General features: G+C 33.4%; 2 protein-coding genes and 1 long non-coding RNA gene across 6 annotated transcripts; 1 reads left to right on the top strand and 2 right to left on the bottom strand.

The window, feature by feature from the left end:
* Positions 1–2427: 2427 nt before the first annotated feature.
* LOC124840108 (uncharacterized) lies at positions 2428–7114 on the bottom strand. 3 transcript variants are annotated; one of them, XM_088107187.1, is made up of 9 exons: positions 7031–7114; positions 6639–6877; positions 6381–6508; positions 5626–5724; positions 5366–5524; positions 4870–4956; positions 4683–4774; positions 4403–4477; positions 2428–4204 (listed from the first exon to the last, which is right to left on the bottom strand). In XM_088107187.1, the coding sequence occupies exons 2-9, from the start codon at positions 6719–6721 to the stop codon at positions 2792–2794; spliced, it is 2136 nt and encodes a 711-aa protein (XP_087963313.1). In that variant the 5' UTR covers positions 6722–6877; positions 7031–7114; the 3' UTR covers positions 2428–2791. The 3 variants fall into 3 exon arrangements, with proteins under 3 accessions (XP_087963313.1, XP_087963314.1, XP_047172062.2); XM_088107188.1 differs by lacking the exon at positions 4403–4477; XM_047316106.2 differs by lacking the exon at positions 7031–7114 and having other exon boundaries at positions 6639–6972.
* Positions 7115–9513: 2399 nt separating this feature from the next.
* On the bottom strand, positions 9514–18127 carry LOC124840092 (Protein kinase superfamily protein). Of its 2 annotated transcripts, XR_015784425.1 has the most exons (15): positions 17744–18127; positions 17519–17609; positions 17170–17416; positions 16798–16839; positions 16181–16252; positions 15910–16045; positions 15599–15756; positions 15323–15407; positions 14305–14468; positions 13919–14080; positions 12612–12761; positions 11883–12143; positions 10845–11117; positions 9972–10094; positions 9703–9844 (listed from the first exon to the last, which is right to left on the bottom strand). XR_015784425.1 is itself a non-coding variant. In XM_047316083.2 (14 exons), exons 1-14 carry the CDS (start codon positions 17802–17804, stop codon positions 9617–9619), a joined length of 2130 nt encoding a protein of 709 aa, XP_047172039.1. In that variant the 5' UTR covers positions 17805–18126; the 3' UTR covers positions 9514–9616. The 2 variants fall into 2 exon arrangements, 1 of the variants encoding a protein (XP_047172039.1); XM_047316083.2 differs by lacking the exon at positions 9972–10094 and having other exon boundaries at positions 9514–9844; positions 17744–18126.
* A 728-nt stretch (positions 18128–18855) lies between these two features.
* On the top strand, positions 18856–20895 carry LOC124840111 (uncharacterized). Its single transcript, XR_007029000.2, has 3 exons — positions 18856–19048; positions 19137–20457; positions 20589–20895. It is a non-coding gene; the product is annotated as an uncharacterized LOC124840111 (long non-coding RNA).
* The last annotated feature ends 1506 nt before the right edge of the window (positions 20896–22401 follow it).

Below are 22401 nucleotides of genomic sequence, written 5' to 3'. Positions count from 1 at the left end.
ACATTTGTTTTTTAATTTTATCCTTAAATATTTTTTTTTTAAATTAACCTGATTATTTTATCAATTCTACTTTTTAAATTGATTATTTATTTAAATTTAACTGTTTTTTTTATTTGATTGTTTCTTTAAATTTAATTATTTTTTAGTTAAAAGATTATCTACAAAATAAATAAATATTATTTACAATAAAATTATAAAAATTATTTACATTTAATTTTATAATTATAATAGTAACAATAATAATAGTTTTTTATTATCATATATAAAATAAAAGTGAACATTCATGCACTAAACAAATAAAAGAGAACATGATTACAGTACCAATCAATAGAAAAATTTCTTTGATCTTTTCTCTTCTTCAATATCTTTTTTTTTTTACCTTTTATTTCATGTTATTTAATATTTATTTATATTTCTCGTATATCTTATTAGTGATAATTTCTCTTTATATTTCCTGATTTACATTATTTCAACACTTAAGTGCAAATATATATTCACTTTCATATGTCATATTATTCATCTAAGGATATAAAAAGTAGTAATGATTTTATAGATAACACTGGATTGTTTTATTATTCAAAAATCAAACTATAAATAATTTTTTTTATTAATCGAGTTTATTTTATAAAAACATCTAGCTCTCTTGTACTTGTTTTATATTTCTGACTTTATCCTTCATTATTTTAAACATTGAAATTCACCTTAGGACTTTTTATACAGAGGGCAATACAATTATTTGATAAAAAAATTATATAGAATAAGTTCTTCTATTGCATTGTTTTTTAGTGCCCTATTGCATGTAACCTTTGTGTACTTGCACGTGAATCTAAGTAACATAAAATGAATATCTATTATTTTGTGACCACAAGAGTGTGCTCAGATAATTGATTTGAGTATTATTTTTTTGTGTGGTTAGAATTACCTATGAGAGTTGTACTATGTGAGTACTTGTGATAATACGAATCTCTTAACAATGGTAAACTATTATAATACTTAAATTGTTGAATTGATGTCTTGAGGCTATAATTATTGTGTGAATGAGAATATATTATGACTGTTAGATTGATATATTATGATTGTTGGAAATGTTGATTTTCAAGTATGGCTTTTGAAACGAGTTATGTGTAGATTTGTTTGTAAGCTAGTAAATTGAGTTTGATCTATCACTTTCATAATATAGTTTCATTTGAGTTGTTTTTATTTAACTATAAGATAGATATTTTAACATGAGAAGTGAGTAAAATTGTCCAAATGGTCTCCTTAGTGATATAATATATTATATTTGTATCTACAAATTATGCAAACTCACTTGGCCATGGACGAAAATAGTTTTAAAGAAATCTAGAGAATAAAGATAGTCTTATTCACTTGGTCAGATAAGGGTCGCTAGGTGAGTTTGTGAAAAAAGTTGTCTATGACCGTATTCGTTGAACGAGTGAGACCCTTATTGATTTTTTTTTTGTTAGTGTGAAAATCTAGTGAGTTTAGGATGAATTTGATTCTTAGATAGGTTTAAATTTGTGAAAAAACTCCCTATGACCTTATTAGCTAGACAAGTGAGACTTTTTCTAAATTATTTTTTGGTGAAAATCTAACGAGCTTACGATGGATTTGATCCTTAGACGGGTTCACTTCTTAAAAGATACATTGTTTTCATTAAGCAAAAATATTTAAATCAAATCTAGAGAACTCTAGTAGTGTGACATACAACTAGATAATAATAAGATAAGATCACATATATACTTGTTTAGTTATTCAAATTGTATGACATCGTGGACGATGAAAACCCTTTATATAAGATTGATTAAAAACAAGCTTATTATGACGTTATTTGTTCAACAACACACACAACTTAATGTCAATTCATTTAATGAAACCTTGTTTTCTTTGTGATTTCCATATTTAAAGAAAAACAATGAAAGGCGTACATTAATTAATTCATGATTTATGAATAAATAAACAAAGACCAATTAATAAAAGAGGATTTGTAATGCAAAATTGTAATGATTTAGTAAAAGTTTGAGCATCCTTGTACCAATGTTTTAGTAGCTTTATGTTTTTTCTCCCTCTATTAATGATTTATGAGTCTTGTTGATATTCATAAATGTCTATGAGTCTTGTTGATATTCATAAATGTCTAATTAACATACTTTTAATTGCCAAAAAAAACTTACAATGGTTGTTATTATTATAGTGTAATAGGGGAAAGATAGAATAGTAAATGCACTACATTGAATCTACAATAAGTTTTGTCAGAAGAACTTAAAAAATATACTAGTTAAACAACTTTAGGATTCTACCCTCATTGATCATCATGATCCTGAGCACTTGTGGTAGTATTTAGAACAAAAGCATAGATACTTTACAAGGAGCCATCATTAACAAGAATCACAATACGATTCAAATTGTAAACCATAACAACAAACATAAATAGCAAGCGGAGGGAAATCAATATTCTTTTATGTATACTATACAAGCTACAATGAATGTAGGAAAGGACTGCTGCATATAACATAAATAACTAACCATGAAAGAAATTTAGACAAACTAAAAGAATCGTGTTTACATGCAGAAGGTGCATGACAACTCTGACCACACATTACACACATTTGCTAGATACAAAATATAGGCTAAATCATGGAAGTGAGATAATGATTTGGTTATGCAACAGGGCCATAATGAGTTGGAATTTATTTCTAATTTTTGTTGAAACACCATAGCTGCTATATTACTAACCACAACCAGCTATAAGCCAATTTTGACCAAGTCTTCTGATTTTTGGATCCATTACTCACTTATAACCAGCTTTCGGAGGGTTCTTATTAGCACCTCCAGAACTACCATGAGAAGAAGGGCCTTGATTACCTCCAGAACTACCATGAGAAGAAGGCCCTTGATTACCTCCAGAACTACCATGAGAAGAAGTGCCATGGTTACCTCCAGAGCCACCATGAGAAATGCCAAGGTTACCTCCAGAGCCACCATGAGAAATGCCAAGGTTACCTCCGGAACTACCATGAGAAGTGCCATGGTTACCTCCAGAACTACCATGAGAAGTGCCATGGTTACCTCCAGAATTACCATGAGAAGAAGGGCCTTGATTACCTCCAGAACTACCATGAGAAGAAGGCCCTTGATTACCTCCAGAACTACCATGAGAAGAAGTGCCATGGTTACCTCCAGAGCCACCATGAGAAATGCCAAGGTTACCTCCAGAACTACCATGAGAAGTGCCATGGTTACCTCCAGAACTACCATGAGAAGTGCCATGGTTACCTCCAGAATTACCATGAGAAGAAGTGCCCTGGTTACCTCCAAAACCACCCTGAGAAATGCCATGGTTACCTCCAGAATTACCATGGGAAGAAGTGTCATGGTTACCTCCAGAACTACCAATAGAAGAAGTGCCACGGTTACCTCCAGAACCACCATGAGAAATGCCATTGTTACCACCAGAACTACCATGTGAAGTGCCATGGTTACCTCCAGAACTACCATGAGAAGAAGTGCCATGAGTACCTCCAGAACCACCATGAGAAATGCCTTGGTTACCTCCAGAACTACTATGAGAAGAATTGCCATGGTTACCTCCAGAACCACCATGAGAAATGCCCTGGTTACCTCCAGAACTACCATGAGAAATGCCTTGGTTACCTCCAGAACTACCATGAGAAATGCCTTGGTTACCTCCAGAATTACCATGAGAAATGCTTTGGTTACCTCCAGAACTACCATGAGAAATGCCCTGGTTATGTCCAGAATCACCATGGGAAGTGCCATGATTACCTACGGAACTACCATGAGAAGTTCCATGGTTACCTCCAGAAGTACCATGGGAAGTACCATGGTTACCTCCAGAACTACCATGGTTACCTCCAGAATTACCATGAGAAGAAGTGCCACGGTTATCTCCAGAACTACCAAGAGAAGTGCCATGGTTACCTCCAGAACTACCATGAGAAGTGCCATGGTTACCTCCAGAATTACCATGAGAAGAAGTGCCATGGTTACCTCCAGAATTACCATGAGAAGAAGTGCCATGGTTAACTCCAGAATTACCATGAGAAGAAGTGCCATGGTTAGTCAAGAAGCGAACCACAACACATGTGATATTGTCAGCACTACCTCTCCCATATGCTTCTTGCATCAACTTCTTTGCTGCTTCTTCAGCATCCTCAATTGGTTTAATCATAGTAACTGCTTCCTGAAAACACTTAAATCTTAGCTGAGTAGGAAAAATGAGATGTATTAGTAGTTGACTTTATGTTTTGTAACCTAAGCATTTATCATTGGTTTGGATTTGGTTTTATCTTCTACTGCTCCCTTTCCCCCCCTTCTATAAATGCTTATGATGAAGATGCATTTTAATTCTCAATGAGAAGAAATGAACATCAGTGCAAACCTCATTTGTGACAACATCCCATAGTCCATCACTAGCTAGGATAAGAAACTCAAGGGACTTGTCAACTTTTTCTTCCTACAAATTGGCAAAAATGTAGCTTAAATATACCAAAGAAAGAGACTAGACAAATAAAATTAAAGGGTACAACAATAAGAATAAAGATAAATCAGCAGAAGGAACATCTCTTCTAAATTTTGTTATACTGCTCATAAACTTCATCATGTCCTACAGAAGCAAAGGTCTAAAACTATACATTTATTTAAGAATGAATGTCACCAACCTGAATTTCTGGATCAGCAACAACATATTGCTTTAAGAGTCTATCACCAAATGCTCGAGAAACAGCAAGAACACCTCCAACTCTCCAAGTTCCTGCTTATGTGATATCACCAATAATGATAAACGATATATATTTTTTAAATTTAACAGAAAACTGAGGGCAACTATATGTTACATGTTTACATTACCAGCCCACATAACAAATCCTCCAGCCTCTTCAATCCTCTGCCTCTCATCAGTTTGGTCCGGTTTGTGGTCTCGAGAAACAGCAATAGCTAGAAAAAACCATGATTCGAAGAATAATAATTATAAATATTCAACATATGAAGGTTAAAACGACTCTGTCACTGCAGATGCACAAGAACATGTTATACACAAACCCATGCCATTTTTATACTAACATTACATTACACACTCTAAAACAAGTGACTACTCATTATATTTCATCAATAATAAACAACTGATATCAAGACAGTCACCACCAAAGACTCAGAAGTATGGACGAAATTCTCAATAATGGTATGAAAAGTTAAAAAAAAAGATCATATTATATAAGCAAGCATACTCGCATTTATATAAACAGTAATACTACGTCAATAATCAAATTAAATAACAATACAAAATTAATACTGCAACATTATAGATAGATGTATGCAAGTATCTCCAAAGCAAACACGCCCTTACCATTACCACCCCTGCATATGACAGCTCTGGAATCCCCAACATTTGCAACAAGCAAGCGATCACCAACTAAAATCGCAGTGGAAGCAGTTGAACCAGCATCTTTATTTTGGTTCTTTTCTGACTTCAGAAACTCAGAATCGGTATGATTATATGCATCAGCTGTGGGAAAAAATTGCTTGGAAAAAGATCAATCTATGGATTTGGCAAATTGGAGAATATCAAACATCTAGTAGTGATAGATAGATAGATAGATAACATACATATTGCTGATTTGGTGTCAGAAATGAATTTTGGGTGACTGATCAAATTACTAAACAAGTTTTTCTTGACATACTCAGCAGCACGAGCACCACCATGACCTGGAAAGAGTTATAATTATAAAAAGTAGGAATTACTTCTAGTTATCAAGCATAGGTTTAACCAACGGAATGAGAGAAACAAACATTTAAAGGGAAAAACATCTATCCTCCAACAAATGACACACTATTAGCTTATCACTGTTCAGGAAGAGGAATTGATGATAAAGGTTCTAAAGTCAAATGAGACTACTATAAAGAGATTTTTGCGTTAAAGGGGTTGAAAATCATGGTGTGTAGAAAACAACATTACAACCAAATAAACTAATCAAATAGTCCACACATTTACATTGACATTTAAAATGTAACATTAAACTCCAACTGTAAGCAAACCTAACAATTTCTGTATATTTGAGAAAATAGGAGCTAAAAAAATCAGAGAGACTAATATGAGGGGCAAAAGTACAAAACCAGTAATCTATGGATAATACAAATGCACAAGTACACAAACATCTTCATATTAAAATATGAAGTTAAATGCAAAGCTTAGTTTCAGAATAGTTTAAGAAATGGAAAATATAGAAAACAAGCATGCTGATTAAAAAAAAAGAATATTAATAAGAGTAACACATAGCATAAGTACTATCTGCAATATTTTGACATATTTTCCTGTTAGTGTACAACTAGGTGATGAAGATGAGATGAAGATATAAATATACCATCAAAAACTCCGAAAAGGCCAACGATTTCACCATTAACACCATCAATTCTTGTGTCGTAAAAATCTTCCATTGAAGATCTCTTGCCGGGAGAGCTAGCATACCCATAGCTGAATTTTCCATTATGACTACAAAAACATATCGTAACAAAAAAACATCATAAAAATTAGACATAACAAAATTATGAATATCTAAATTAAGAACACGACCATCAAACCAAATAATTAAATTGAAAGAAAATGTGAGAAAGAATTTAACCTTAGACCCCCACCGCTCACAATTGCATCCTGGGAATTTTGAACCTGGGTTGGAGCAGATAAAATTGAATTGAGAAAGCTCATATTACTACTGCAATATACTCTTGCTACCCAGATATTATTTTTTTCACCAATATGTGAACAAACAACACCAATATGTGTCTTCTTTCTTGCCAATGCTTCCAAGTGATCATAACATTAGTTGGGTCATTTTGCAATCATCAAGTTCCAAGTTTTAACCTGCACATAGAACACCGCAAGTAAAATGATACAAATGTTCATAGATATTGCTTGTGATGCAGCTAAAGGCATAAAGATGCTGAATCCGAGGTACAAACTACTGGATTATAGGAAGAATTGCCTTACAAGAGAGAAAGAAGAGAGAAAGGGTACCTAAGAAAGAGAAGAGAAAAGAAATGTGCACTCTTGGTATCATATTCTTGTTGAAAATTAGTTAGAGAAATTACTTTGAAAAAATGGTCAAATGAAAAGGTTATTAGAAAAAGAAAAGGAAATAAGAGTGTTTACTATTATTTTCTTTTTATTTTTGACGATTCCTTTAAAGTTCAAAGGTTGTTCGGTGATTCATGAAATTTTCTCTGTCATCCATTCTAGTGATTCATATTCTCTACTAAAATTAGTTGCCATATTCGTGACTGAAAGCTTAGAGATGGACCTAGTCAATGCCAAATATAACATTGTTTTATTTTGTCATAGCTTCACATGTTAATCCATGGCTCCTTTATCCTTGTTTATGTTAAGTTTATTTTTAATTTATTTTTTACTGTGACGTATAAGTCTGAGGTAAATATACATTAATTAGATACGAAAAAGTTTAACATAATACAAAAAATGAAAATCTATAAATTTCTTATAAAAAAAAATATTAGGTTGAACGTGGCTTTAATTAATGAAGTGAATTAGACTTATATTTAATTCAGTGTTATATGTTTCATGTAAATTCATCTTCCATGAAGAGTCATTTCAATGTATTTTGTACCAATCATATCCGTAACTCTGCAGTCAAATAGAGATGTTGCTAATAGACAATTGGTGTACAAATTACCATTCTTATGTGGGGGTGTTTCGTCCTGTCCCTTCATCAATTTTTTTCAAACACTCCATCAAACCGGATTTTACTTTGCAGAACACATTAAACCAATTCCAGAAATACTTTTTCAGAAGACATTCATCCCACCTCTCGATCAAAAATTCTGGAAGCTTAGATGGGGTGCAAGAAAATATTAGATAGGGTGTAAAATATCTTCCAAAATATTTGTATTTCAAACAGAAATCACTGCTCTTGAAGGTATTTTAAATGTAAAAAAGAAATTATAGAACAAGTGTTTGTTTAGAAAATTTCTTTTATATTTCAAATTTGAAAATACTATTCAAAACACTCAATTTAGAAAGAAATTTCCAGAACCAAAAATACTTTGCAAAATACTTGTTTCAAAATATTAAAAAGAAACATCTTGTTCGAAACGGTGAATTCGGAAGACATATTTTATATTGTATAATTTGGACTTCATTTCATTAACCTCAACTTCTTAGTAATGTAAATGAAAGAGGAGTGGAAAGTGATAGTAGAGAGAAAAGCATTTGTTTAAGTAAAATGAAAATCCTTTTACGTGGTGGCATCCGTTGCTTGAGACTCCTTCATCACCTCATGCACAGGTTGAAGAAAAGTTGCTAAAAAATATGGTGAGAGGGAGAAGGAGAATGAAATGTTAGATATGTCTAGTGATATTTTATTAATTAGGAGATGTAAGAAGAAAAAAATGGTGTACAGGAAGTAGTAGCCCCAAAATATTTCTTCAAGAACAGAATTTTTTTACTCTTTTTATTCTATTTCTAAAAATATTACGGATATGGCTTCCTACACCCTATCAAATTTCTTCTTAGACCCTATCACTTCCGTAATTTATTTTTCAAAACATAATAAACACTTAGCAATCACTCTATCTTGTCATACAAAAATAAAATTTCCGGTAGCTTTTTGATGGGGTGAGATAGAAATTTGATAGAATGTAAGAAGCAATACCCAAATATTACATCGTTTTAAGCTGCAAAAAACTGAGCCCATTAGCCTTTTTTGACCCACCTTAAAAAGGATTTTTTTTTTAAACACGTCCTTGTGAATTATTCAAGTAATCAATCTAGTTAACCCTAACTAATTATTCAAATATTTTTATTTCCTTTTATTTTTGCATGAAATTTCAATAAACACCTATCCTAAAATTTAATGAGTATTTCCGTTAAAACTTACTAGTTCTGTTGCAAACTCTTTATAGTTGGTATTAATAAGAAATCTGCATTGCATTGTTTCTGAAACTACATTTATTGATAATAAATTACATTTTACATTAACATTCAATTATGTCATTTTATCAACGATCAATTCCACTGTTACTATAATGGTATGTCTTATAAAATGTGTAATGCACCTTTTTCATGTTAATTTCATCCAGATTTCTTTATTTTGTAATGTTCTTTAACAAAAGTTATCCATAGTAAAACCATTAAATTATTATGAGGCTGGTCACAATTTATCTCCTAGATTAATCCATAAATGACTTTCTTCACTGCTTCAACAGAATTTTAGAAATATGATTTTGTGCAATCGGACATGGACAAGATATTTTTTTTCTCAAAATATATATCTTACTTTTGTATTAAAACTCTAAGCATTTTATCAATACGTCATTTTTTCAGTAGTATAGTACAAGGAAGTTATGATATTTAGTTAAACTTTTAAGTCCCCTTCTAAAAGTATCGGTTAAAATGAGTTGCGCAAGAAACGTAAACTTAAAAATTACATCCAAAAACTTCTTAACGACTGCTGAAAAATATGAAAGTAAATTTTGGGAAGCGTGTAGAGGTAAAGAATGGAATGTTTATGCTGCTAAGAATGAATATGTAGAGAGGAAAACACTCACCTATTTCTAATTAATGAGTGTCAACGACAATATTGGTACCTCAAATTGTCATTTTGTGAAGAAGTCTTGACAAATAGAGCCAAGAAGCTACCTGTAATTTGTAGCTAGAATGCAAAGCTATAGCTGAAATAATATCTAAAGCAAATCTGTGAACCTCGGGCCTAACGGACATCCGAATAACCATTGCTGTCCACTCCGCTGGCGCCAACTTCACTACTTCACAAAGGTAATCAAACCCTTTTCCAATCCTACCCAGGATATCACGCTCCTGCAACGTACAAATTACTCAGACATTTAGCCCATTTATTTGGCAGAACGGAACAACTAAAAATCTATTGGCCAAAAGGAACGAACATATTTAGTATGTAATTTAAGCAAAAATAAAGATGACTGACAATACAGGTGGGCCATGTGGGCTGTTTGCTAGTCCGTCAGATAATGCCCAGGACAGATTGAGTATTTTAATCCCTTGTTTAGACCCGTGTAAACCAATGATGAGGCTAACTAGTCCGCAAAACCTTCAACAAAAAACTCACTATATTTTAATTCTTAAGTCAAATAAAACTCTTATTTTCTTCTATTTTGTTTTTGTTCCACTTCATATTTTAATCTCTAAGCTAGGTCTCTTGCCTCTATTTAGTATTGATTTATTATTATAGTTTTTTCTGTAAGGGTTAAGAAGTGGACTTTAAGCCTAATTCAACTCCACAAAACCGGCTTTAGTTAAGCTTGAAGTCCACTTCTTAACATTGTATCAAAGCCAGGTTAAAACCTATCCTAACGATATTTATTGTTTGTTGGACATATTGTTCCAACCACTTTCGGGTCACTATTGGACCAATCATTAATGTATAGTCTCACGCTCGAGATGTATATACCTCAGTGTAAAGGGAGTATGTTGAAAGTCTTACATCGACTAAAAATAAGGCCAATTTAAAATATATAAGTGGGTGCAAACCTCACCTCGAGTTAGACTTAAAGTTCACTTCTTAATCGGATTGTTTTCAGAAAGGGCTGAGACCCCTAAATGCGAAGAGGTGCTTGAGGTGATCTAGTAGTAAGTATGCTAAAGGGGTCCTTGGAGTGATTTCGTAGTTCTTTTATTTTTCTTTTGTCGAATTTAGCTGAAAGGGTTGAAGGGACATAATGTATGAAGTTATGTGCAAGAGCGAACTAAATCCTCTTCCTCAGGAGTGAGGAGATTATAAACTATTTATTCCCTAGAGATGCACAAATGCATGTAGAATATATTTAACAAAAGAAAATACCTCAAATAGTAATGTTCTCTGCCCTTGAGGATTCTCATCTAATGCGCAATCAATCACTTCATTTTGCAGAAACACATCAGCTGCTTCTATTATATCCCGAAGAAGGAAAAGACGCACTCTAAGACCCTTGTCTGATAATATGAATAATAAAAGATCTTCAGTGGAATCAACAACAGCGTGCATGTCAAATAACTTCCAAACAGAAGAACTTGAAAACTTTTCAGAACTAGGGTCTCCAGTTATCTCAGAAGCTTGTTCAGATATTGCTGCTACCTGAACAAAAATGACATCCATATTACATACAGTCCAAAGTCCTAGAATAATTTTATCCCCGAGTATTAAATTTGAGGGAAGAAATGAAAAGGATCTGCTTTTGCAATTCCAAAATATTTAATCAAAAGGATTAGTCGTTTGAACTAATAAAACAGATTTACTTATATGGAAAAGCAACATAATTCCACTCAAAAGGTACTAGAAAAATGCTAGTAGCATACCCTAATTTTGTTTTAGGATATTTCTATTATTGGATGAAAAACAAATGACATTAATTAAATGATGTCTCATTCCCTGTTGAGTAGGTTCCATTCCCTTTTTAATGGGATCCCCTAGCATTTCACCCTTTGAAGGGTATTGAAACGAGTGTGTTGCCAGTATTTCTCACACAAATAATGTAAAAGTGCCATATAGAGTTCCAACTTTCACGAGTACGTACACAAATAAAGTAGGCTACAAATCTATGTCAATGTTACACAGCAATTATGTTTCTTTGAAGAAGTTATAATGTGAGAATGAGTCTAAAGGGTGAGTCCATCTCAAAAGATTAGTCAATCAGGTGGAAAAATTCCTTAAGACTTATAAGCCTAATTTTATTAGATGAGACTCGCTCATGTGGGACTCTTAGCAGGGTATGTTCCAAATGATACAGGTTGGATAACCTTGTGAATAACTTTTTGGTTTATTTCAAGGAATACAGGGATGAACATGTTCACATTACAATTATATTGTAGGGCTGAGTAGAAAAAACAAAACAGATCATACCAGGCGTTCTAGCCGGTTCCACCTTATGGATCCATTGTTACGAATGAGAAGTTCCCTCAAAATTCTTCTCATATCAGGGTTTGGGTCTGCTATAAGTCTCCCAATGACAAAAGGATATGCACTCTCAATGACTTTAAAGTCAGGATCCAAAACTTTAGCTGTGCCTTCTAGCGATCCCAATGCTCTTATCACAAGAGCATAATCTGGCGGGAGGGAGAAATTAAATTCATACATGACGTCATATAGTTGGTTCATAATTCCCTGAAATCCAAAGCAAGTATTAAAAACTTAGAAAGAGAAAGTTGTGCTTCAGACAGGTACATAAAGCCTTAGACCTAGTTGAGGAAGACATTAGCAGAAACATATCTATGAAATATTTACTTAGAAAATAACTAGAACTTTGAAACCCAGAACCTAAACAAAAAGTAAAATGAAACAAGCCAGGCAAGGGATGAAAAGAGGATAAGAGACACTTAATCCCATAGGAGGGGTTGCACGAAAGATTTATCCTTGACAAATTCAGGCATTCCTATCTTAAAATAAGCACCAAAATGGTGCGTAAATTTTATACTTCCAGCATTTCCAGTAGGCAAACCCCCTCCCCCTAATCAACATATTTTAAAATGCTCAAAATTCTGTCTTATCATCAAAATATATATATGAGCACCACTAACAGCTATTACAGAGAAAACATTGTTCCTTTAAAGGAGTATAGAATGAAAAACAAACCTGAAAATCTTGAGATTCACCAGTCTGATCAGCGAATGACGTTTTCAGCGCATCAGAAACTGAATGTACATCAACCCCTTCAGGAATAAATCCCAAAGACAGGAAGTCATTTGCCAAGCTTAGAGAGTCACGATTAACAAAGTGCACAATCTGAAAGAGAGAAAGGCTTAGGCTTAGACTAGACACAACAACAAAGGAAATTATGCATCTCCAATCCCCAAAAAATGTAATACAATGGAGAGGAGAAACTTCAAAAGGAAAAATGTATACCGCCAATGCATGTCTAGGAACATTTCATCCAAGAGAGATATATAAGATGAATCGATCCAACAAAAAAGAAAAAAAAAGGATACCTTACACGTTAGGATAATATGTATATTAGCATCATAAAAGAAGTTCCCAGAAATATTCTACACTTTTTCTTGAAAATTATGCAATAACTATTTGAATACCATAGATTAAGAAAAGAAAAACTCTGGAGTTAGGTCAGATCTTATGAGAGATCATAAACAAAATGATTTGCAAATAAAAGCAATGAAAACCTAACACATCCTTTTGACTCTTCTCCAGCATCACCACAAATAGGATGACCATTCAACGAGTTCACATTAAGCATGCTATTCGATGTACACCCAAGAATATAAGTGTAATAAATCTTATAAAGAGAAAAAAAATAATATAATTTAAATGCCAATTATGTCATTAATAGGCCATTGAAGAGTGTATATAGAAGGAGATAAAGGGAATGTCAGAAAAAGGGGCCCACAGAAGCAAAAAGCTGTGTGGTGCATGAGACGAGGAAAATAGAAAGGCACGGGATTGGAAACTTGATAAAAGGAAGTGAAGGAGACAATGGGGAGAGAGAAATGCCCAACGGACTGCACAGCTTCCAAGTGGAGCCTGATAATTGGAGATAATAACTGTAGTGATGAGGAAAATCATTCTCGGGAGGGTGGGGAACACGGGGGGTTATCTGAGAATTGAGGTAGTGAAGGTAGTCTTGGAAAGGGAAAGAGTGAGCACTATCATGTAGCGTTCGTCTTTTTTACCAGTCTTTTATAGTTTTCTCTGTTTTGGCTGTCATTTCTGACTTATCAGAGTATCTTCTCTTTGGTGTATTGAGTCGTGCCTCAATCCTTTTGCTGAATATTATCCAGAATTTAGTTTCCATCAGTTTAACATATTTAGGTTAATTTGAACTTCTCAAACATATTTTTGGAATAAAGATGTCACAAAAATGTAGTGGTGACTATAACTAATCAATAAGTTACATCCATTACAATGATTAATACTTAGATATTTCTCACCATTTGAATAAGTCCAATTCGATAATGCCTAGGAATATCCCCCATCATTCCAAAGTCGAAATATGCAATTGATCCATCATTTATCGCAACAAGATTTCCTGGATGAGGATCGGCATGGAAAAAACCAACCTCAAGCATTTGCCTCAAAGAGCAGTATAATCCCTACAAAGACAGAAAGACGAGGCAAGGGGGTATCAATTGACAGTGCTTGCCATCTTGAGTAATCATGCACTTAATATGAAGCCAAAAGATATTAAAACCAAGCATTTATTACTAATACAAAAACCCGCAAGCCTAGTAAGCAAAAAGAAATGCAAATAGACAGACACAATGGTATAAGAAATACATCATATACATGTGACTAATAAAACTTGTGTACTTCATACCTGGTCAATGAGCTTCCTTCTGTTCAAAGAAGCTTCAGTCAAGCCTGTTTCATCTGTAAGCTTAATTCCATCTATCCACTCCATAGTCAGCACAGTGGAGCATGTGTAGTCCCAATATATTTTTGGAGCTTTGACAGCATTTGTTCTCTTGTGTTTAATCCCATCTGCAAATTTGCTGCTCTGCTCATTACCTCCTCTTGAAAATAAGCTTATAATTTAGCTATGAACCTACTTCAACCCCACGACACTTGCTTGGTAAGTGAAGGTTGTCCCCCACTTGTATACTCTTTTTAGGCTCTGTCTCTACTTCTGTCAATATGGGACTCAAGTTTTTTACAATATTACTTGTGTACTCTTTTTAGGCCCTGTCTCTACTTCAGTCAATATGGGACTCAGGTTTTTTACAATTTGGATAATATGACAGACAACCCTTTCAAATCGATTTGGGAGATTCTGGTGCAATGTTATATTTGTATTAATCTAATTCGACTCTACAAAATCAGCTTGTGTGGCGAATAGAAGCTGATTTTGTTAAGTTGAGATGGGTATACAAACCCAAATTTTATGATGATATCAAATTCTATTCTAATTTCATTTGGAAGAGTCACTAATCATATTAAAAAAGAGCCTACAAAGAGTACATAAATGGGAGACTATTCTCACCTCATAAGCCCCTTTTTTTGAGATTGAGTTGAGTCCAAAACTGATTCTAAGAACAACTACCAATCTAAACTGAATGCTAAAAATTATTTAATCAAGCTAATAGCAGAAATGTTCATAACCTAATATATATTGCACACTGCCCTCTCATTTGAGGAGCAGTAGAGTAGCACCAGATTCTTATGTGTAATTATCCTAGCCGTTATACATAGTAACATATGTCTCTCATTTTCTCTCCTTTAACAACATCACACATTAAAGTATTTAGCATTATATAAAATTCGAATTTGAGATTCAAAAACATCGTAGATTTAGGGACATGGCAAGACTATATCAAAGAAAATAGTATTTAACTTACCAGAAGACCAACAGTAGAGAGTAGCAAAGCGCTCAGCATTTTTTCCCTCCAGGACATAATCAATTTCATCAAACATGTGCCTGACCTGTTGCATTAATCTACAATGACTAACACATAAAGAAATTGCAATGTAAACTAAAAATAACACTCCATAACAGTCAGCTGCTATAGTGGTCATCATACACAGAAGGAAAATATTATTTCTTAAATGCCAGGTTAAAGAATACGTCATACAAAGCAAATGAGATCTTTGTGCTCTGTTATAAAGGAACTCACCATTTCATTTACTGCCACAAAAAGATCTCTCCGGGCCTTGGCAAACCGTTTTAATTGGCCCCCTATCATATGGAATAGCAAAGCATCAAGAGTCAATGAAAGAGACATACCGGGCCTCTGTACCTTTACGGCAACCAGCTCTCCAGAATGCAGGTGAGCTGCAACACTTGAAGTGACAAAAGTAAACACTTCAATCTTCCTCAGACATATAAATATTATTCTAAAATATCAATTTTAAGAACAGAACATGAGCAAATATGAAATATTCAAAATCAGAATAAATTCTAAGCTAACTTTTGTTGTTAACTAACCTTTATATACTTGCCCCAAGGATGCTGCTGCAATAGGTGACGGGGTGATGTCATTAAAAATTTCATCAATAGGAACACCAAACTGACTCTCAATAGATTTGATTGCAACGTCAGTTGGAAACGGAGGTATTTGATCCTGTAGTATCAATAACAAAGTTATAAGGCTTTATAAAAATACAAGTTACAAAAGACAAGAGCTTAGCTATAGTCAATAGATGCACCTGCAGCATTTGATTACATGCTTGAAGTACAATGGAAGATGTCATTGTACCTGTAACTTGGCAAGTTCTTGGCAATATATTGTTGGTAATATGTCAGGCCGAGTGCTCAATGCCTGCCCAAGCTGGAATCATAAATGGATATTGTCAAACATAAGAACTGCACATGTGATACATTTAATACATGTTACATATTAATTCTTGCTCCATTCAATATATATATGTCATATGACAATGCGGGAAAGAAGGAAAACAAAAAGAAAAGCTTATATATATTCAAATGTTTTTACAACGTAAAAGAAAAAATATAATAACGTAAGATACTAGCTATCTAGAGTAAAATCATAAGAATTGGACACGTGACTATTGCATTTCTGTGGTAAAGGCAAAATTGGATAAAGAAAACTAAATATCTCAAATTAAAACAAATAATGGGAAAAACAGAGATTCTGATCCAGGATCATAAACCCTTGAAACGGTCAATTTATTCATACCAGACACCGAATACAAGTTTATTTTAGAGTAAGAGCAGAAGTTTGAGTGAGAGAGAGAAATTGATACTATATCTTAAATTAACCTCAGCATAGGTCATGTATAGTATAGAAAGAGTAACGCAAGAATGAAAAATGAAAGCAGAAACCAAACAAAATAACCTGTGAGAAAAACTTGCCTTGATATAGAAAGGACCCAAGCGTATTAGAGTTTCACGAAACTGCAAAAGAAAAAATGTGTATCAATGTTCATTTAAACAAGTTCTCCATAAGCATTAAAAATAATGAAATCACATTCTCCACAGCTGGAAGAAGTGTTAGTTGAAGAAACATTCTCCACATTCTCTATTTACTGTCTTTTTGTTCGCCCAACTTCTAAAAGATTTATAATAAAGAAGCTTCATTGAATTTTTGTTCAACCAGTTAACTGGTTTTAATCCTCTCCAATATCACCAAACTTGTTACTTACCACAACCCAAAGTAACGCCTGCTCATTCCCTAGTGTATCCGCAAAACAATATGAGAAAACATTGAGAAAATATCATGTTTACCTTAACAGCACGTTTTTTCATGTCTTGAACGAATAATTGCCACATGGCTAGCCTTAACACATGAAATGAAATAATTGCTGCCCTGTACAAAGCCAAAAAGGGGCCAAACCGGTAGATAGCATTGAAACTCTTCGAACTATAAGTTCCAAGAGCATGCCCAAATTTACTTTCAAGCGATTCCCTCCTCATCCTCGCATACTCAGCAGAGGGCGTTTCGCCATGCACACTGGTGAAACCAGTTGAATATCTGCAGACAAAGAACCAAAAATTTGAATGTCACAAAACATGAAATAAACAAAAACTCGACTTTAGGTAATCGGTTGAGCACGGAAAACAAAAACACACTCACGACTTTCGGTGCAGTAAGCATGACGAGGAAGGGCAATCCAACGGCAAGCATTTGCGCAAGATAATTTCAGTGAAACTGTCGTGATATAAATCTGCAAGAAAAAGAACTCTCGGTACAATAATAGCACCAATAACCTAAGGCCACTAAATTCTAAAAATAATTGAATATAAAACAGCGAATAGAAATCGGATAATTTGCAGAGAGTAGTAGTCAGAGGAAATGTACGAGCAGATTTAAGAATAGGTGCGCGGTGTCGGTAGAGAGCAGCGAAGGCATTCCTCGTCATTGGTATGTAGGGAAAACAAGTTCAATGGAAAACATGGAAAAACGCTGAACACCAAGTGTTTGAGAAAATGCATAGGTGCGACCAATTAGTCATTGGTTTGATTCGATGAGGTGCAGCGGTGAGTGTGTGTGACTTTCTCGCAAATCTGAAAGCTGAGGAAAACTGCCACGTGTGGTGTAAGGTAAGCACCGAACTAGACAGTTGGCACCAATTTTGCAGAACTAACCGCCCTCTTCTTTGATTGGATTTGATTAAACCTCTACCACCTTTGGCACCGTGGAAAGTTTATGTTTTCATGGCCCTAATGGATCCCCTCCGTGCACAATTTCCTGTTCTGTATGCACTAACATCATAAATTTTTTTAATATTATTATGTAATTATAAATTACTATTGTTATTACCACTACATTTATTAATTTTTATGATTACCCTTTTAAAAATCATGCTTAAAATATTTTCTGATCAGTTAATAATAACATAAAAAAATTTGAACGTTCCCAAGAGAAGTCTTTCTTTTCACATAATTTTTAACATTCTTTTTACTGGTATACATTTTATTGTTTATTGAAAATTATGTTTTTTCAGTAGTTTGGAATTAATTGCTAGGCTTAATTGTCATTAAAGTTATTAGTAAACTTGTCTATTTTATCAACTAATATTATCTATTAAATTAAACTATGGTATTTGAGTTGTTAAATATATAATTCTTTTTATGTATGATGGAACTCAGCATTTTCCATTTTACTTTTTTAATTTGAAATAGTCTCTATTAATTTTTTTTAATATTTTAAGAATAAATAAACAAAATGATGGAGGAAAGGATACCTAATAATTTTTAAGTACTCAACAAAACAAAAAATTAAAAAAAATTAATTAAATAAACTAAAATTTATGATTTATTTAAAACTTAATCACCTTATGTATAGTTGACAAGCATAAATGAATGATATATATAGATGAATATTGAAATCCCAATTTTTGTTTTTTAATTAATAATACTAATAACAAATAATTATGGTAATTATTATTATTATAATGCATCAGTTCATCTCTGTAGTTGGGAAAATAGTATTTGTTGTAACCCTGGTTTGAAGTGAAACAAAACCTTCACTGTATTGCTTCCTCGCGTTTTGAAATTTCAGAGTGGAATGGCGTACGGACATCACAAACCCACGCAACCATGGATCCAGGACGCACTACCTGTATTACTGGTTCTTCTGATAGCAGTGCATGTCCTCGCTATGGTCATTTTTCTCTCCATTCATCACTCTTATTTTCAAATAAATGTCACCACTTCTATCTCTAATCACTCTTTGTTTTGATTTACTCTAGGTGTATTGGATTTATAAATTAGCCACCCAGAAACCGACGCAAAGGAGAAAGGCTCACTGAAGGTCAAGGTCCGTCATTTGTGAACCCTAATTTACCTCCTACAAAAAAACTTAACCGCTGTAGAATGTCCTTAGTCTTCATTTTACTGGTCTTGTTTGATAATGATCGCAGAATTTATCATTTCACTTAGTGCAAAATGGATTAGATTCATACGCAGCATCTTAGTGTCGCTTCCACACTTGTTTATATTGTTGGGATTTTAATTTATGGTCTCTTGTAGAGAGCATGCTTTTAATTCAGATAATTTATTGGGATCTTATAATCAATTTTTTCAGCCGTTCCTGTGTGATGTATACCTCTGCATTCTGATTTCTCAGGAACAAATAAAATCTAGTGTTTTTTTACTCAGTAATTACTATCGAAGAGTAGTTTTTCTTTCCTGTATATGTTCTTTCTTGCACGGCCTCTTTACAATTACCAGCACCTATCTTTATAATTCCCTTCACCACTAGGACAGCACGAGCATTTTGGGAGAAATAAAATGATTATCTGGTTCCATATTTAGTGCCTAATACATTTTTCTAAACTTGCGGGAATGTGTATTGTTTAATGATACAAAATATGTGTGATGGAATCTGAACTATACGCAGGTTATAGTACTACAGGCAATTATACTACTACTATATTTTTTTTTTATCTAGAATACTGCTACTCTATTAGATCATATGAACAACAAGTTTGAAATAGAATTTAATTTTATTTATTAAACTTGCAAGTTTAGCTTAGTGTGACTCCAGTATGTATTTTGGGCGTCCAAAATAATTTTCTGATAAAAGACGAAGAAGTTATTGGAGATACTATTGAAAGTATATAGTCCTTCAATGGTATGTACCCTGAACTTAATTAATATGTTTTTTGAGTGTTTCAATTCAAGTCGTGTAGGAGGTTGGTCAACCCCTAACGTAATAGTTTCTCTTGGAATTTGGCTTCTCTAAAGGGATGATGTGCACACCTCTGATTTCCTAGTTAACATTCTATTCTCTAGATTCATAGAAGAGTCAAATCCCTTACAAGGAACTAATAAACTATGTATGAATTCGGTCGAGCTGCAACTGAGCTCAGGGTTTGTTATGTTTATGCTTTAAGTGAGTCTTGAAGTTTCTGATTTCGATAAAGAAGTGTTTCCCCAAAATAACTATGCCATTACTTGCATTTTAAAGAAAGTCGGAAGCATGGGCATCCGCAATCTACAGTAAAGCGTTTTCATTTTTCTATACAGTCTAGGACAGCTTCTGCAACGCTGTTCTAAAATGCAAACAAGGTATGCATTCAATGTAGTCAAGCAAAATTTAAATCATAAACAAGAATGAATGAGCGTAATTTATTTTATGTTAACTCTAACTGTTGTATTTATACATTTGCCTCTGCAAAACTACTGTCTTCACTGGGTAGGAAAATGAAGCAGAAGAAACACGTATTATTGTCATATATACACGGCATGTCAATGTAAGATTCAGCTCACACCTGAGACAAATAACTTTGAGGAGCTCTTGAGAGATGACGTGGCCCATGCCCTATACGGACCCGAACAATTTTAGTAAAACTCAAAAGCACACTCAATCACCGGTCACACACCAAAAAAATATAATCTTAGGATGACATGTGTGAAACATTTAATGTAATTGAAACAAAAGTATTTTAAATCTTCAAAACACTCTAACCTGTTACTAAATTTCAATCAGAAAGAAGTTTAACCGAATATGCTCAAGCATTGATTGTCCAATATTCCTGTGAGTACCATCAAATTCTGGTCTGTAGTGTATATTCCCCTTTGCAACTACCAGAACTACAATGTCCATTGGCGATAGAATACGGTTATTATTTTTTATGATTAGAATTGTTGGTAGGGATTGAAGTCCTACAAGTTTATTTTCCTTTCAATTGCATATATAAACTCGCCATGATTCCACCCAAACTTCCAAAGCCACTGCTAGATTCAGTTGTCTCTCCTTAGAATGTATGTTCGAATTTTCTGTGGAATTGTTAGTATTATCTCGCCCATATGATACGTTCTCAGATGATCCGAGATTGAAACTATCAGTATTATCTTACCCACATGGAACTACTAAATACATGTTTAATTTGGTGCTTAACTCTTTCTACGTCTGTTAAATATGTGGAAAATAAGTGGTTTCCCAGTAGCTTTCCTTTTAAATGTGATGTGGTACATGCTTACAAACGATTTTGATGATTTTCCAGACACACTATTTGTGAAGTTTCATTAATTTCATCAAAGGATAAATTAGACCCAACATGATTAGACAAACTAGCAGAAAAGAAACAATAAAAGGGTTTTCCTCACTGGACAAATTTTGGACTTAGAATATCTAGAATGTGTGTTTACTGAAATAAGTTATTTATTTTAAAATTGTAGATATCACAGGTCATATAGATTGAAGAGTTCAATACTAAAGTCAACAAAGAAAATGTTTAGCTGAAGTTATTAAAAAAATGGTTTTTACCGATAAGAAACAGTTAAAAAGTTTTAAGGTATCTGGTTCAATGGAAAAGTTATTAAAAAAACATTTCATAATTTAAGCAATTCTTTCAGTCAGCCATGTCCATCTAACCTTTGGAAAGTGTGTTTGTTGCTGTTGTTGTCTTCAAAGGCATGTTCCCGTTGCTCGTGGTCTACTATTATAATCAGATTTTGATGACAGCACAGTTTTTGTCAAGTTCCTTGAAAAGATTTTCTAACAAACTGCGCCTTATCTATCCGAACCATAAAAGTTATTTTATCATATATATATATATTTAAGTTTTAATAAATGATAGGATTTTTTTAGTAGTAAACAAAGGTATCTCACGAGGTAAAAATATTAAAATGGTGTAATTTTATCTTCAAAATTATAAAAAAGAATGTAATTTTAAAAGACATGCCAGTTTAATATAATTTTATTATACTGAGATTGTATTAAATTAGCGCGACTTAAATTAAAATTGAAATGATATATTACAACGAACAGAAGGTCTAGAAAATTTTTGTAGTGAAGAAAACAAGTTTTTGTAGTGACGTGATGGTTAGATGATTGGTTTGCTTTGGTTTGATTTGATTTGATGAACAGTTGGGTTGGGTTTATATGACGCTCCTTTCACTCCTATTGAACATCTTTTCTCTTCTCTACGTGTCGTTATCTTCTACATTCAAAAACATAATCAACACTTCCCTTCGATTTTTAAATTACGTTGCTATCCATCCTCTTCT

This window comes from Vigna umbellata, chromosome 2 (assembly GCF_029865625.1).
Source record: "Vigna umbellata cultivar VRB3 chromosome 2, Vumbellata_1.0, whole genome shotgun sequence".
NCBI lineage: Eukaryota > Viridiplantae > Streptophyta > Magnoliopsida > Fabales > Fabaceae > Vigna > Vigna umbellata.
The sequence above is the reverse complement of the archived record's forward strand: the minus strand, read 5'-3'. Positions and strand labels throughout refer to the sequence as shown.